The 16,931-nt window shown below is 42.1% G+C and overlaps 2 protein-coding genes across 6 annotated transcripts; one reads left to right on the plus strand and one right to left on the minus strand.

Moving 5' to 3' along the window:
- On the plus strand, positions 1-9,180 carry pabir2 (PABIR family member 2). Of its 4 annotated transcripts, none has more exons than XM_020502065.2 (11): positions 1-215; positions 984-1,227; positions 1,612-1,690; positions 1,786-1,839; positions 2,288-2,331; positions 2,530-2,584; positions 3,077-3,178; positions 3,287-3,372; positions 3,512-3,576; positions 6,417-6,528; positions 6,764-9,180. In XM_020502065.2, the coding sequence occupies exons 2-11, from the start codon at positions 1,118-1,120 to the stop codon at positions 6,897-6,899; spliced, it is 843 nt and encodes a 280-aa protein (XP_020357654.1). In that variant the 5' UTR covers positions 1-215; positions 984-1,117; the 3' UTR covers positions 6,900-9,180. The 4 variants fall into 4 exon arrangements, with proteins under 4 accessions (XP_020357654.1, XP_031645654.1, XP_020357653.1 ...); XM_020502064.2 differs by having other exon boundaries at positions 19-215; positions 2,530-2,638; positions 6,764-8,580; XM_031789794.1 differs by lacking the exon at positions 1,612-1,690 and having other exon boundaries at positions 16-215; positions 1,755-1,839; positions 2,530-2,638; positions 6,764-8,580.
- On the minus strand, positions 9,166-15,091 carry mospd1 (motile sperm domain containing 1). 2 transcript variants are annotated; one of them, XM_020502066.2, is made up of 6 exons: positions 14,967-15,091; positions 11,649-12,228; positions 11,439-11,514; positions 10,978-11,210; positions 10,589-10,750; positions 9,166-10,266 (listed from the first exon to the last, which is right to left on the minus strand). In XM_020502066.2, the coding sequence occupies exons 2-6, from the start codon at positions 11,800-11,802 to the stop codon at positions 10,235-10,237; spliced, it is 657 nt and encodes a 218-aa protein (XP_020357655.1). In that variant the 5' UTR covers positions 11,803-12,228; positions 14,967-15,091; the 3' UTR covers positions 9,166-10,234. The 2 variants fall into 2 exon arrangements, with proteins under 2 accessions (XP_020357655.1, XP_031645656.1); XM_031789796.1 differs by having other exon boundaries at positions 11,649-12,259; positions 14,967-15,080.
- Positions 15,092-16,931: the final 1,840 nt, after the last annotated feature.

The raw sequence follows: 16,931 nt of genomic DNA on the forward strand, positions 1-16,931 counted from the left end.
TCTGCAGTCGGTCAGCCTGAAAGCACCAAAAGGGGCGGGAAATTTGGTACTGGTGGAGCGTTCTCGGCTGTTCCAGTAGCAGATTGATTAACAAAATTGGTCACCGACTATAGCAGCTAGCAACACTTTTTCCAAAGTATTGTGAAGGGAAATGCTCGATATATGGCTGAGGGAGAACTATACAAGTTATGTAGGTTGATGAACCTCTGAACATGGTAATGTAACTTTCAAACTAGCATAGCTTCATCATCACCATTTGATTTAGTTAATGACGTTACCGTTAACTAACGTTAGCCAGTTGGTTTGATATCCCATTATCTTTCAGCTAACTCACGTTAAATAGCTTTTGCCGTTCTATATACAAGCTGGTAACGAGACGTCGTTATACAAACTACATAGTCCTTTTGGATTGTATCGTTTCAATTGACGATATGGATTCATTTGGCTAACGTTAACCTGTCTTTCTAAACAGTTGGCTACATTTCACTTACTTGCTCCTCGAGACTAGCTAACGACCAACTGTTTTCACTCACTTTGATATCGAAATAGTACCCCCCCCCCCCCCCCCCCCCCCCCCCCCCCCTCTCCTGACCTGCTACGAAAATCACTTTGTATCGAAGTGCGGTGAAGAGGGTTTCCCAAACTCTGTCGGTGTGGGGAAACTACGCCTTCGCTAACGTTAACTCACTAGCTAGTCTAATTAGCAAGTACCATAGCTAGCAAACAATTTGGCATTGTCTGTAGATAGCTAGGCTAACTAGCACAGGCCAGGGTTCTGTGTGAGCTCTGATTCGCTTGCTAGCTAGCAGCAACAAATACTAGAAGTTGCCTTAGCCAAAGATAACCGGAAGAATATTCACGAGTGTCTCTTGCTGGAACTTAAACCAATAGAAAATTGCACGAGCCTAAACAAACATGAAACTTGTTGCTGGTTAACTCTACAGGTGGGCTATGTTTGCCCTATTCATGTCGGTGTTTTTCAGATCCATCAATCAGCATTGGAGTAGTTGCCTACATAGAACGTTGCTTTGCGTCACCATGTAGCTTCGCATGGGTGGCCTGGAACGTCGCAGGCGTTTCTGAAGACATCTTGAATCAGCTGAAAGTGGACACCAGGATGAGCAATCAAGAGAAGATGGAATTGGACCTCGAAATCCCATCTTCACTAGTTCAGAGTGATGGACAACTGAGACGTTCCAACAGTGCCCCAATGATAAATGGCCTAAGGTTTTTAGAAAATTTCTTCTCACTTGTATCACTCTGCACGTAACATACCTTCAGACTTACGATCTAGTCATCATTCAACTACCTTCTCTGCTGTGAGGCGTGTGGACAATTCAGTCATGCAACAGAAAACCAGCAGAGTTAACAAGGCCACCAGTCTCTCGAGATCAGGCTGAGTTGGTAGTAAAATACTCTGACACTCAGTGCATTGTAGTCAATGTATATGTCCCAAATGGCATCCTATTTCCAATATAGTGCTCAACTTTTGACCAGAGCCTATGGTACCCTATTCCTTACATTGCACTACTTTGGTCAAAAGTAGTGTACTATATAGGGTGCAATTTTGGACACCAACATGGTGGTGTTAATGTGTCTGTCCTTTTCTAGTGAACATTCCCAGGTGTTCCAGAGTGAGATTCTATACAGCAGGAGAAACAGCACCACTGTTGTCAACCGCCCTAATATAGTATGGAAATGAAGAGTATAATCAAAATAATATGCTTGTACTCTTACTAAGTAATATCTTATAGACTGGGTGATTCATTGAAGTCCATCTCGCAGGTCCCTTCATCGCCCATTCGCGTCCCCAGCACTAGGCTTCATCAGCTCAAACAGGTAAGTACGACTGCATTGCACGCTCATTAGCCCAAGCTATTATTTTAGCTGCTCTGCATGTCAGCCCCTTATCCATAGGGAGTGTATGTGACTGCAAAACATGCAGCCAGGGGCTACACTTAAAATGTATTATATTTCCTCGCTGTCAAAATATGCAAAATGGTCTTCTATCCATTGTTTTTGGAATTTGATGCTTTTAATGACTGATGACAAGCTGGACAGAGTGAAGAGACTAAATACATTTCTATAGTTTAGATTTGGTTTGTCATTTCAATGTCTAAATGGCACCCTATTCCCTACGTAGTGCACTATTTCAGAACCCATGGTCTCAGAGCAGTCTGATTTTGTAATATTTGTAATATTGACTGGATTTGTCTGTCAGCCTGTTTGAACTGTAGGTAAGACACCATAAAATCACTCACCAACCTCCTGTCTATGCTTCTTACAGGAGGAAGGTGTAGATTTGATGAACAGAGAGACTGCCCATGAACGGTAAGATGCATGCAATTGAGGCTAGGTAGTTGGTGATGGAATTCAGTTTATTGGCCTTCAAGACATTAAGCTATTTATTTATGTACCAGTCTGTCATATGATATTGTATACTTTGTCAATAACTGGTTGATTGTCATTGGCTCAACCCTTTAAGGAAAAAAGGTTGGTTTGTTTAGATGCATTTCTTGTCTACCATAGGGAGGTTCAAGCAGCCATGCAGATGAGCCAGTCCTGGGAGGAGAGTCTGAGCCTGGTGAGAAATGATGATGCTCCCATGGTCACAAGGACATTTCCTCATCCACAAACAGTAGGCATATGCACTCCACCATTTGAGGCTCTCACCACTTCAGCATTCATGTATTTAGGCAGAGCACTAGCATGTAAGATACATTTGGCTTCATCCCAAATGGCATCCCATTGCCTACGTAGTTAACTACTTTTGACCAGAACCCTATGGGCCCCGGTCAACTAAAGTAGTGCACTAAATTAAGAATAGTACTGTTTGTGATGCTGACTTTGAGTTTACATTTTGTTTGATGGGCTACCCTCCCCACTGTTGCCCTGGGCCAGTGAAAGCTCCCCTCCTTGTAGGGGGTGTGACCAATAACATGCTACAGCCAATGTTCTCTGAAGAACAGAATCAGTTGGTAGTATAATACTCCTCCAACCACCATATAATAGAATATAATCTGCATAAATGTAACAATTCAATCTTCCTTGTGCAACCCCCCCCCCCCCCCCACAGAGCGACAATGACTTTGAGAAATCTGCATCGTCGTCTCCAAAGCGGATCGACTTTATGCCAGTGTCCCCTGCCCCATCCCCTACTAGAGGGATAGGGAAAAAGGTATGTGCATCCACTGCAGCTCTAGTACTGATGCCTGGCAGATGGAAACAGAAATGTATCTCTGGCAGGGTCCTGGCTAATCATAATATTTTCCTCTCCAATGAGCAGCAGTGCTTCTCCCCTTCATTGCAAATCCCGGTGAGCAGCCATGGCCTATCCCCCAGCCCTATACCTAGCCCAACGCGACGCTTCAGGTGAGTGCTCTGACTAGGGCTAGCTCTTATCACTGACAACTGCCATTCATAGTCATACACCACATTGTCATTACACTATTCATCAGTTTGATTAGTGAGTCACTGCTATAAATGTTGCCTGGTCTTCTCTTGTCTCTAGCCGGCGGAGCCAAAGTCCCATTCACTGCATCAGGCCCAGCATCCTGGGCCCCATCAAACGTAAAGGTGGGTCAACCCTTGAGTATTCTTTCACAGGCATTGTTAATGCCACATACATATATGGAGTGTACAAAACATTAAGAACACCTGCTCCTTTTCTAGCTTTAATATTGTGGCTTCGAATCAATGAAATTGCGCCCAACTCAGTATCAGGTAGGGATTCTTAATGTTTTGTATACTTGGTATGTCTCATGCAGGCATACAGTGCATTTGGAGAGTATTCCCTTTTTCCACCTATTGTGATGTTACAGCCTTCTAAAATTGATTTAAAATATTTTTTACATCTACGCACAATACCCCATAAAGACAAACTGAAAACAAGTTTCGATTTTTTTTTGCAAATGTATAAAAAAAATAGAATGTTCAGACTAGAGGTAGACCGATTGTGATTTTTCAACGCCGATACCGATTTATTGGAGGACAAAAACAGCCGATTAATCAGCCATTTTTGTATTTATTTATTTTTAAATTTTGTAATAATGACAATTACAACAATACTGAATGAACACTTATTTTAACTTAATATAATACATCAATAAAATCAATTTAGCCTCAAATAAATAATGAAACATGTTCAATTTGGTTTTAATAATGCAAAAACAAAATGTTGGTTGGAGAAGAAAGTAAAAGTGCAATATGTGCCATGTAAGAAAGCTAACGTATAAGTTCATTGCTCAGAACATGAGAACATATGAAAGCTGGTGGTTCCTTTTAACATGAGTCTTCAATTATTCCCAGGTAAGAGGTTTTAGGTTGTAGTTATTATAGGACTATTTCCCTCTACCATTTGTATTTCATTAACCTTTGACTATTGGATGTTCTTATAGGCACTTTAGTATTGCCAGTGTAACAGTATAGCTTCCGTCCCTCTCCTCGCTCCTCCCTGGGCTTGAACCAGCAACACAACGACAACCGCCACCATCGAAGCAGCGTTACCCATGCAGAGCAAGGGGAACAACTACTAGAAGGCTCAGAGCGAGTGACGTTTGAAACGCTATTAGCACGAGCTAACTAGCTAGCCATTTCACTTCGGTTACACCAGCCTCATCTCGGGAGTTGATATGCTTGAAGTCATAAACAGCGCAATGCTTGACTCACAACGAAGAGCTGCTGGCAAAACGCACGAACGTGCTGTTTGAATGAATGTTTACGCGCCTGCTTCTGCCTACCACCGCTCAGTCAGATACTTGTATGCTCAGTCAGATTATATGCAACGCAGGACACGCTAGATAATATCTAGTAATATCATCCACCATGTGTAGTTAACTAGTGATTATGGTTGTTTTTTTAAGTTTAATGCTAGCTAGAAATTTACCTTGGCTTACTGCATTTGCGTAACTGGCAGTCTCCTTGTGGAGTGCAACGAGGGAGGCAGGTCGTTATTGCATTGGACTAGTTAACTGTAAGGTTGCAAGATTGGATCTCCCGAGCTGACAAGGTGAAAATATGTCGTTCTGCCCCTGAACGAGGCAGTGAACCTATCGTTCCTAGGCCGTCATTGAAAATAAGAATGTGTAACTGACTTGCCTAGTTAAATAAAGGTGTATAAATGTCATTTATTTTTTTATCTGCAAATCGGCGCCCAAAAATACCGATTTTCCGATTTGTTATGAACTTGAAATCGGCCCTAATTAACCGGCCATTCTGATTAATCGGTCGACCGATAATTCAGACCCTTTCCTATGAGACTCAAAATTGAGCTCCGGTGCATCCTGTTTCCATTGATCATCCTTGAGATGTTTCTACAACTTGATTGGAGTCCACCTGTGGTAAATTCTATTGATTGGACATGATTTGGAAAGGCACACACCTGTCCAAGGTCCCACAGTTGACGGTGCATGTCAACGCAAAAACCAAGCCATGAGGTCGAAGGAACTGTCCCTAGAGCTCTGAGACAGGATTGTGTCTAGTCACAGATCTGGGGAAGGGTACCAAAAAACACAATGGCCTCCATCATTCTTAAATGGAAGAAGTTTGGAACCACAGAGACTCTACCTAGAGCTGAGAACCTCCCCAAACATGGTTCTCTGGTCTGATCGAAACAAAGATTGAACTCTTTGGCCTGAATGCCAAGCGTCACATCTGGAGGAAACCTTGCACCATCTCTATGGTGGTAGCAGCCTCATGCTGTGGATGTTTTTCAGCGGCAGGGACTGGGAGACTAGTCAGGATCGAGGGAAAGATTAACGGAGCAAAGTACAGAGATCCTTGACGAAAACATGCTCAAGACCTAAGACTTGGTTAACGGTTCATCTTCCAACAGGACAACGATACTAAGCACACAGCCAAGGTAACGCAGGAGTGGCTTTGGGATTGGTCTGACTGTCCGTGAGTGGTCCAGCCAGAGACCGGGCTTGAACCTGATCGAACATCTCTGGAGAGACCTGAAAATAGCTGTGGAGCGATGTTCCCCAGCCAACCTGACCGAGCTTGCGAGGATCTGCATAGAAGAATGGGAGAATGTCCAAAAATACAGGCTTGCCAAGCTTGAAGCTTCACACCGAAAAGATGAGGCTGTAATTGCTGCCGAAGGCGCTTCAACAAAGTATTGAGCAAAGGGTCTCAATACTTATGTGAATGTGATGCCATTTCTAAACCTGTTTTTGCTTTATCATTATGGGGTATTGTATATAGATTGGGGGGACAATTTAATCAATTGTAGAATAAGGCTGTAACTAAACAAAATTTGGAAAAAGTCTAGGTCTGAATACCTTTCCGAATGCACTGTACATGCATACATCAACCCCTTTAATTATCGAACTTAAGGTGAGTGGGCATTTTGTGAGTTGGTGTTATGTCCTATGGATGTTAGGTCATCAATAGAGAACCGTCTTTGTCTTCTGTAGGGGAGATGATGGAGACTGAGAGCCAGCCAAAGAGGCTCTTCCAGGGGACCACCACAATTCTGTCCTCTGATGTACTTGTGCCCCAAGTCCAACTGCCAGACTTCACCTCCTGGTGAGTTACCCCTGCAAACTCATTTTAGCTACCCCTGCAAACACATTTTACAACTGTTTAGCATTGGCTGCCAATGTCTCTTGACAAGACTATTTATTTCACAAGTTGAACAGTTTCAGTTCCTTTTCTGCCATTAGGCTAGACCTTGCACCTCCATATGATGAACATTATCACAATGTGACTCATTGAATATCTAACAGTTTGCTTGATGAAATGGGTATTTTCTTCTCGCCAGTCTCTCTCCGCTGGACGGCAGCCTTAGCAGTGTGGGTTCTTCCACTGGCTCGCCATCTAAGATGGAGGGCATCTCTCAGTCTCCTTCCTCCAGTAACTCTCCCTTCAACCCCCTCCAGGACCACTCCCCAAAATGAACAAGGGAACATGAGACTCTAAACAAGAGTGAAGGCATGAAATCCACCTCAACTGTATGACCCCCCCCCCCCATCACTCTGCTTTAGCTAATGTGGGAATCCCTTCCCATGCTGTTTGCTTTTGCTAGGCTGTTTGCTAGGGGAGGAGAATCTTGGTGTTTGCATTGAAAGGGAACCAAAGCCCTGGATGTGAGCTGTGGACACACCATGCTGTAGTAGACTACATGGTGCTGCTTAGCCCCACAGTGACCAGAACAGACAAGTTGTCTACCCTGCATCACATCACTGTCAGCTTCCATCCCCTATTTCCTTTTCCAGCTTCACACTGGAGGGACTGAGCACTGGATGGAGAAAGTCGCTCACTAAGTAAATTTTCCTTATAGAAAACTAATTCTCCAGGTGTTTTTGGTGTGAACAAAACTGTCTGCAGGTCTTGTATGAATGAAAGGATATAACTTGTTGTTCCCATTTTGTAAGTATGTATATTATTTTTCATGTCAATGTGTCATTAGTTTTATGTTTGATTGGCTGAGTGATGAATGCAGGCGCACAGGGCTTCAAAAGTGAACTGACAATTCTCTCGAGGGGATTGGAAATGTTCTTACTACTTGTCATTATACTGAAAGAACAGTTCAGTTTATATCCTCAGTAGTCCCCAAGATGTGGGGTATCCTTCTGGTTAATTTTCTAAATTTGGCATTTAATCTGGCCCCCCTCTGGTATTAGTTAACTACAGTTGCCAGTGGTTTGGGTCATGTCTACCCATCCCTGCAGATTTTACTAGGAAGGGAAGTAAGCGGGGGGCACACAGCCTGGGGTCTCTGAGTCCTACTGCCTGGATATATCTGTAGACCTGCAGGATGTGCAACACAATTTAGTTTTTACTTCTGAAGCTTTTTGGAAAATAATTGTGTTCTTGTTTGAAGCCACTTTGTAAATGTAACTGACTTTTTTAGGCTACATTATTGCATTTTATACTGAACATTAGAATAACTCACCCTATTCTCAATACTCTGCAATTAAATCAATAGATTGGTTTAGGATGAGCACACTGAGGTAGAGGACAGAACATGGTGCCATTTCAAAAGGGATTCAGTGAGTGGGCTTATGTCTGTCTGTGGTCAACATTTGTCCGAAAAGCTTTGTGCAGAATGTGTCACTGGATTGGTTGGTTATGAATAACATTTGCAATGAATATTCATAAGCAATACCAAAGAGTTATCAGGGGAACTGTGAAGGCAAACTTCAGTTATACACTGATTCACAAATTCATTTTAAGGCCGCTGTAAAACATTTGGGTTAAGTAATTTCAGTTCATATTTTCCCCTCGTTCAGGGTATGGCATCTTTACAAAGGGAGGGGGAGACTTCATGTACAAAAGTGATTATACATTTTCATTGATATATGTAAATGAAACAGCGTTATGAATAGTGAATATCTTTAAAGAAACTGCAAGCTGGTCGATCAGGTATGCTTGCACTGCTGTCAACGTAATTGGTTTAGGTTTAGTAATTGTGTTTTTTGGGGGGGGGGGTTTATATCCTGTTCATTTTTCAATTAGTCTGAATGTCTAGGGCATGAGATCGGCAAAGTAAATAAGTGTATATGGGTGGGTCGTAGACTTGTTAGACTGCCAAAGTTTTGAACAAGGGTAAATAAATAGTCTATTTCCATTCAATGACTTCTGGTTGTTGGCAATTTTTAAATGTCTTGCTCCTCTCTTTTTGGCCTCTTCATAATGACATGGTGTTTTTCAATTGAACCTTTTTACTGGAGTCCTGCTGAGACCAAAGTCTCTTTTGCAGATGAGCCCTGTGTACACAAAGCAACGCAATCATAGAGAAACATTCAGTGAAAAGGCTTTATTTGGTTTGAGTTGAGCAAAGAATCAGATAAATGTGATCGTATACAAATGTGTAAGCAAGGTTTGAAATTGTTTAAGTCAAACATCTGTTTGATCTTCTTGCAGTCAATCTGCAATTTGTTCCGGCCATCTGCTTAAGAAAAAAATTGGCCCGCAGCTGAATCAAGTTGATGCTCCCTGCCCTAGAGGCACAGATTCATCACATTTCAGAGTAAGGTGCAATTTTTTTTATTTTATGGAAGTCTATGCAGGAGGGAGTTGTTGCTGCCCATTTCTTCATGTGTTTGGCCTTGTAGCCATGTCCCAAGCTTCCAGTCACTTGTGGACCCCTCATCACTGGCTCACTAGTGCTGAGTAGGTGAACTAATCAGACTAGTATAAAGAGATCGCCTTACTATCTTGTGCTGATTCAAGACTTTTTATTAGGCATTTGATGGAATAACATTGACATTGTACAGCAAGTAAACGGACGTCTTTCATAGGAAGAGGACATTTCCTTTGGTCACATTTGAAACCTTTTTGTTTTGTATATTGCGTCTGGAAAAGTAACACTTCCATTCAGATAAGTATCCACACGTGCATGTAACTGCATTTAGTCAGATTCAGTCAATACTAGCTACAAAAGAGTACGTTTTATTCTAAGCAGACAATATTAAGATGTGGTTACAGGTGAAGACCATATGTTTTTTAATGACAAAGCTGCAATATGTAACTTTTTAGATGACCTGACTAAATTCACATTGAAATGTGAGTTATAGCGGTCACTCACTGAAAGTCTGAAGCGGTAGATCTGTTCTATGTGCACTTTCTATGCTTCCCGGTAAGTTTGTCTTAATTTAGGTTTTGTACACCAGCTTCAAACAGCTGAAACAATATTTTGGGTTACTGAAAATATATTTCACAGCTGTTTTGACGGAACAATTCTCTACACTAAACACGTCTTTTCATTGTCACAAACAAATTAGGCAAACTATTTGTATTTCAGCAACCAGAAAATGGCGGAGCGATTTCTACATATTGCACTTTTATGTACATGAAATCACAACTTCAAATTGCCCTAATGTTTAACAGCAAATCACTAACTTAACAACTTCACCATTGTCTGTTACTTAATGGCCATGGAACTCCACACAGACACAGGATATGAAGTCAAACACAATTTAATGACCCACATGTTTTTATACAAACCCTTCCTCCAACGGCCGCAGACCCACACAATGCCCTCCTTCCAGAATGTTATTTCTGTGCCCACTGCAGCAGAGGTCTCTTGCTTTGTATCAGTCAGTATTATGTTTTTATTTCAAAACAATTAGATGTATGTTTTTTGGGACAGAGGAAGGGGGAATTGACCGGATACCCCCTCCCCCTCAACACTACCCTTTCAAGCATGTAGTTGCCTTGGGTGAGTGAATGTTCTCTTCTCTTTTGTATCCTCTTCTCCTCGTTCTCTCTTTCCAGCCCCCATAGCACCTCATGTACGCAGGATAACCATTGTAAGAAGACCTGTAACATAGATAAACAATCAATTCTCAGCAGGATTATGCTCCAGCAGTATCACACACACAGAATGGATAGAACAAGAGTAATCAATGCAAACCACATAGTCTAGTTTAGTGTACTGCTTTTGACCAGGGCTTATAGGCCTCTGGTCAAAAGTAGTGCACTATATAGGGAATAGGGTGCCATTTGGGACGTAGAAGACAACCGTGTGGGCTGAGTGACTCCCATGAAGTATTATCAATTCATATCCATTGAAATTGGTGATGGAATAAAACAAAGAGCATGCAATTGTTCATCAAGGGTTTGCTCTCTCCCCCTGGCTCACCTAGAACGTAAGCAGCTACAAGTTTCTTGGTAACACTTAAGTGGAGGTAGACAGGCACGGTGGATTCTTGCTCCCCTAGGGTGGGCAGCATGAGGGCAGCCATACACACCAACCCCAACAGCACCGTCAGCAGGCTTGGGCCCCCAGACTGAGAGCGGCTCTCTGTACAACACACACACCATAACAATCCACTGCTCTCACTTGATCACTCCCATATTGGTGTCAGGACAATATAATGACATGCAGTGCCTCCATTTCAGTTAGTTCACCTAAACAACAAATGTAGCCTGCATAATGTTGGCTAATATATTTTTGGTCTCAGGGTACATAACACACTTAATAGGTATTTGGGCGAGATATCCCTTTTCAGCGGCGAGTCATACTCCTACCTGTCTGGAAGGTGGTCTGCTCAAAGAAGACGCTGTCTGCTAGCTGTTCCCTCATCTGTCGCTCCTCCTCCTGGGGCCGGGGGCTGGGGGGCTCCTGGGCAGCCGAGGGCCTCAACGTGGCCGTCACTTCCTTCCGGCCCAGGGCCTTCCTCTGGCTCTGCTCAGACACCTGCAGCCGGAACTTATCAGACACCCCATAGTGACAGGCCCGCACATCTTTGTGTCGAATCACTCTGAGAACAGACAGACACACAGAGGAAAATACAAGGTGAACGATAAGAATATTTGACTGGAATGACTGCATTTTTTAAGCAGAAGCTTGCTTCCAATTAAATCATTCTCTATTATTGCTTGAACTCAGGCTTGCAGGGGCATGAATATCATGTCCTTCATTAATATGCCTTAAAGGTGGGTAACTGATGGTCCTAGTTACGACATGTAATAGTAAGCTTATTACTCACATGTCAACACAGCACTGTGGTTTGACGGCTCCGGTGGCATCCACCACGGTATACTTGTTGGGCGCTGTGCATAGCACTGACCGAGAAAATAAACTGAATGAGTAGTGTATACTCTACAGTATCAATGTGGTTCTCTTGCATCCTTAATTGATGGCTAAAATGGTTCTTATATCAATACCTAGTTATCTTGAAACCCAATGTTTTATTTACCTTTGAACTTGAGGGCGAACTCATAGGGGTTGTAGAGGGTGAGAACCTGCTTGTGGGAGGTCTGCTCGTCCGCGTAGAAGACAAGCTCTGTGGGGAACACGAACACGGGAAGGCTTCCTTCCACTAGCTCAGGCTGTCCACTCTGCTGCTGCATTGGCTCCAGCTGAGCTCACTCCCCAGTCCCTTTCTCTCGTCCTATATGTCTGGCAGGGCCCTCTCTCTGGAAGCTCTGCAGGTGTGTCTGGCAGGGCCCTCTCTCTGGAAGCTCTGAAGAGGTGTCTGGCAGGGCCCTCTCTCTGGAAGCTCTGAAGAGGTGTCTGGCAGGGCCCTCTCTCTGGAAGCTCTGCAGGTGTGTCTGGCAGGGCCCTCTCTCTGGAAGCTCTGAAGAGGTGTCCGGCAGGGCCCTCTCTCTGGAAGCTCTGCAGATGTGCCTGTCAGGGCCCTCTCTCTGGAAGCTCTGAAGAGGTGTCTGTCAGGGCCCTCTCTCTGGAAGCTCTGCAGGTTTGTAACCTCCCCTCACTTGCAGATGGCCCTTCCCACTCACCCTCAGCTTCTTAGCAGGATAACGTAATGCTGCACCCTGGTAAACAACAACAGTCTCAGTGGTGAGACTTCATTCCAACCAAGTACACCACAGATTAATGACTAATTGTGTATAGTTATAAAGTAACATCAACACTATGAAATAACACATATGAAATCATGTAGTAACCAAAAAAACAAATCAAAATATATTTTATATTTGAGACCCTTCAAAGTAGCCACCCTTTGCCTTGACAGCTTTGCACACTCTTGGCATTCTATCAACCAGCTTCATGTGGAATGCTTTTCCAACAGTCTTGAAGGAGTTCCCACATATGCTGAGCACTTGTTGGCTGCTTTTCCTTCACTCTGTGGTCCAAGTCATCCCAAACCATCTCAACTGGTTTGAGGTCGGGTGATTGTGGAGGCCAGGTCATCTGATGCAGCACTCCATCACTCTCCTTCTTGGTCAAATAGCCCTTACACAGCCTGGAGGTGTGTTGGGTCATTGTCCTGTTGAAAAACAAAATGATGGTTCCACTAAGCGCAAACCAGATGGGATGGCATATAGCTGCAGAATGCTGTGGGAGCCATCCTGGTTAAGTGTGCCTTGAATTCTAAATAAATCACAGACAGTGTCACCAGCAAATGACAGATTTCCACCGGTATAATGTCCATTTCTCGTGTTTCTTGGCCCAAGCAAGTCTCTTATTCTTATTGGTGTCCTTTAGTAGTGGTATCTTTGCAGCAATTCGACCATAAAGCCTTATTCACGCAGTCTCCTCTGAATAGTTGATGTTGAGATGTGCCTGTTACTTGAACTCTGTGAAGTATTTATTTGGGCTGCAATCTAAGGTGCAGTTAACTCAAATGAACTTATCCTCTGCAGCAGAGGTAGCGCTGGGTCTTCCTTTCCTGTGGCGGACCTCATGAGAGCCAGTTTCATCATAGCCCTTGATGTTTTTTGCGACTGCACTTGAAACTTTCAAAGTTCTTGAAATGTTCTGCATTGACTGACCTTCATGTCTTAAAGTAATGATGGACTGTTGTTTCTCTTTGCTTATTTGAGATGTTCTTGCCATAATATGGACTTGGTCTTTTATCAAACAGGGCTATCTTCTGTATACCACCCCTAAAACCCCTATTATTTCGCCACTATGGCCTATTTATTGCCTTACCTCCCTAATCTTACTACATTTGCACACACTGTATATAGACATTTCTATTGTGTTATTGACTGTACATTTGTTTATCCCATGTGTAACTCTGTGTTGTTTGTGTGACATTGCTTTGCTTTATCTTGGCCGGATCGCAGTTGTAAATGAGAAGGTGAAATAAAAAAATGTAATACAAAAAAATAATACCTTTATCACAACACAACTGATTGGCTCAAATGTATTAAGAAGGATATACATTCCACAAATGAACTTTTAACAGGGTACACCTGTTAATTGAAATATATTCCAGGTGACTACCTCATGAAGCTGGTTGAAGGAATGCCAAGAGTGTGCAAAGCTGTCATCAAGGCAAAGGGTGGCTACTTTGAAGAATCTCAAATATAAAATATTTTTTGATTTGTTTAACACTTTTTTGGTTACTACATGATTCCACATGTGTTATTTCATAGTTGTGATGTCTTCACTATTATTCAGCAATTCAGAAAATAGTAAAAATAAAGAAAAACCCTGGAATATGTAGGTGTGTGCAAACTTTTGACTGGTACTGTATATGATGATGGTAAATATTTATAATCCATATTTCATCCCTTCATTAACTTTTCATGTGACATGATAAGGGAGACTGTATTAATTTAGAGTTGGAGGTTATTCCATTGTACCAATGCCAGGACCTGTGTACAATACAATGGGAAAACATCAAGATTAAAGCATTTGTGGTGTGGTCACAAATGTATTTTCATTTGATTTGAAATGGAAAGAACCTGTAAATATTGGTCAGACTTTATGTAAATAGTATCTTAATAATAGCCTATTGATGGGGGTGGGTGTTGGGGGTTGACACAGTAGCTTAAAATCTGCAGTAGGCCCATATAATTTCTCTTTCAATAACATAGCTAGTTAAAGTCTGCCTCATCATGGCTAATCACGTGAACATGTTTTGTTATCTTGGAGAATTTCAGAACTGGACGAAACCCATTCCCGTGTGAAATTGTTTCGCAATAGTTTTGTTAACTTTGAATAACGCACCAGAGGACAAAATATCGAATAAGTGATTAATTAAATTATTAACACTGAAAACTGTACTGTAGCTAGGCCGTTTTTGTTCCAAAATATGTTACGGTAATCTTAGCTAGTTCACTAGTTACTTTACAAATCCAAAGGTAACGTTACATACGACATTATACGATCTAGCTAATTAGCTGAGACTAAATATATTGCACCCCAGTCAATCCATGCAAGTGACGTGTTGCTGATTAATGCCAAATAATGTTTGGCTTGCTAACTGGTTACACGGATTTCATAACAATAACAAGCTAGTTAGCTATCAACATAACAAAGTGGTTAGGTAACTTAGCTAGCTGAGTGATTGGGGGGTGAACGCTTTCCAACTTGACTGTACACCAGATGTTTATATAGCTAACGTTACGTACACCATGATCTGCCAAATAACGTCGTTAGCCATCAAAACAAAGACGCATTAACGTTAGCTAGAAAGCGAACCTCACTGGCAACCGTAGCTATTTTGGTGACAGGCTAGCTGACACAAGCAATGTCATTCCAAAAATGGCATCTGAATCTGAATAATTCATAGGAATTGTTGCAAATAGTAGTGTTTTACCTTATTGTCGTCAAATTGTGGGGGTATTGTTTTGCAGAGCCCACCCTGTTTTCTGTCGTTCTTTTCTTTGTCAATACTGCAGGTCACGCTGTGAATTCTGGGATATCGGAGGGAGAAGGAATTCCGCCAGAGTAGATTCATTACGTCATCAGTGTTCCTACGGTGACATTATAATATGGAGTATGGACACACTGTACTTACCTGCTGTTAAAGCCACTTTAAATAAAACGTGTCAACTGGGCAAGACTTGATTCCTTGTCAAGCACTATTTTTCTTGATTGAGTTAGTTCATTGCATTCTTTTGTTGCATGCTGTCATGTGGCTGGACCACATGTTCTACTTAGAGCCTCAGAGCAGGCCTTGATTCAGTTAACTCTTGACAAAGTCTGAAAGCATACTCAGTACTGGTGCAATTATAATATGAATACTATGAATAATGGTATCTTAAAGTCACATATTATTTGCTTTAATAACAACCTTTATATATATATATATATATATATATATATATATATATTGGTTATTACACTCTAGACCACTTGTGCAGTGCACAAATGATTCTGAACAGGTGACAGGCCCATGCACCTGTCAATGTGCCTGCATTGATATGTAAATGTTGATTAAATAAGAGTTAGGCAAAATAATAAATAGTAGGCAAGTGGTAGCCTGGTAATACCACCTTTAACATGTTCTGCTCTACTGTATTATACACGTTTTATAGGCCAAGGTTGAAAACATTCAACATTTGTGTTCAACAATATAGAGTCAACAAATGTCTACATTTTTATTAATTGAGACCTATTGAAACACCAGGCTTGCATAATGCATAAACTGTTCATAAACTCTGTAGCCCATAAAGCTATGTTTGTGTGTTGTGTCATCAGTGATTATTATGCAAGATTCCTCACTTCCTGTAACCGATAAAAGGATCTATCGTAAATCTGCATGTAAATGTACTGGCAGCTATCACAGCAGTTTCTTTTACTGCCTGCTACGTTTAGGTTAATGACAGCAAGTCGACAACCCTCCCTCTCCGTCATATTCAGCCAAGTACACTAGTCTCTAGTTAAGACAGCCACAAAGTCAAAATTGGCAACGACAAAATAAGCTTATTAGCAGTGTGGTAGGCTAGGTAAATCGAATTGCAAGAAGATAAATGGTAGAAATGGGCGGGGTTTCGCCATAATTATGACTTTGTGGTTGTGTTAACTAGTGACGACCCAAACAGGCAGAAGGGCGGTCGTTGCATATGTCCCTGACCAAAAAAACTAAAAGGGTTTTGGTAAACAGTGTGGCTCCTACTGTCTTTAAAACGTGTTCTACAGAAATTACACAACGATTCCCAAGTAGCAGAAACATAAAATAAGGAGCCATGATGAGGCAGCAGCAGAACATTCACCTTCGTGCAAGCACGCATTCGCACTGGAGCTTTTGCATTTTGCAATATGGCGCTTCGAGGTGCTGCTTGCACAGAGGAGATTTAACATGGAGGGGAAGGTGAGGGAAGGCACGATTATTATCAAAATCGTACGGTGATGCGACTCTCTCGCACCCTCCCCCACCAAGACAGCAAAACGGGAACAAGGGGTCGTCGTCCTTTATGTTCAACTATCCCATACCATTAATTAATACTCGCAAATGATGAGGTCATATTGCTTTTTTAGTATATGTTGTATGTATGTGAAGTCATTACAACGTTATACTATGCAGAATAGAGTGGCCATATCATCAATATTTGTATTAATGTATCTTCTTGCAACAGTACATGTATCCCCTCTCTGAATGATCCTCTGCTTAGCAGAACAAGAACCGAGAAACCATCTCGACCTCATTATTACATATTTATGCACGGCAGGGAGTGGCCACTGTGGTCAGGCTCAACCAATACGGTCGCAGCGGTGAAAGGAAGGCGTTTCACTCTGTTCGGAAGATAACTTCTCTAACAGCGCTAACCCAGCAGTGCTT

The sequence above is a fragment of the Oncorhynchus kisutch genome, linkage group LG15 (assembly GCF_002021735.2).
Source record: "Oncorhynchus kisutch isolate 150728-3 linkage group LG15, Okis_V2, whole genome shotgun sequence".
NCBI classification, from domain to species: domain Eukaryota; kingdom Metazoa; phylum Chordata; class Actinopteri; order Salmoniformes; family Salmonidae; genus Oncorhynchus; species Oncorhynchus kisutch.

Bases quoted from the DNA above. Each gene is read 5' to 3' on its own strand.
- pabir2 (XM_020502064.2), top strand. From the start codon at position 1,118: ATGAGCAATCAAGAGAAGATGGAATTGGACCTCGAAATCCCATCTTCA. The intron at 2,639-3,076 runs GTAGGCATATGC...CCCCCCCCACAG, and splicing joins CATTTCCTCATCCACAAACA to AGCGACAATGACTTTGAGAA. The intron at 3,577-6,416 runs GTGGGTCAACCC...TGTCTTCTGTAG, and splicing joins GGGCCCCATCAAACGTAAAG to GGGAGATGATGGAGACTGAG.
- mospd1 (XM_020502066.2), bottom strand. From the start codon at position 11,802: ATGCAGCAGCAGAGTGGACAGCCTGAGCTAGTGGAAGGAAGCCTTCCC. The intron at 11,515-11,648 runs GTAAATAAAACA...TTTCTCGGTCAG, and splicing joins GTTCGCCCTCAAGTTCAAAG to TGCTATGCACAGCGCCCAAC. The intron at 10,267-10,588 runs GTGAGCCAGGGG...TCTATGTTACAG, and splicing joins TGTAGCTGCTTACGTTCTAG to GTCTTCTTACAATGGTTATC.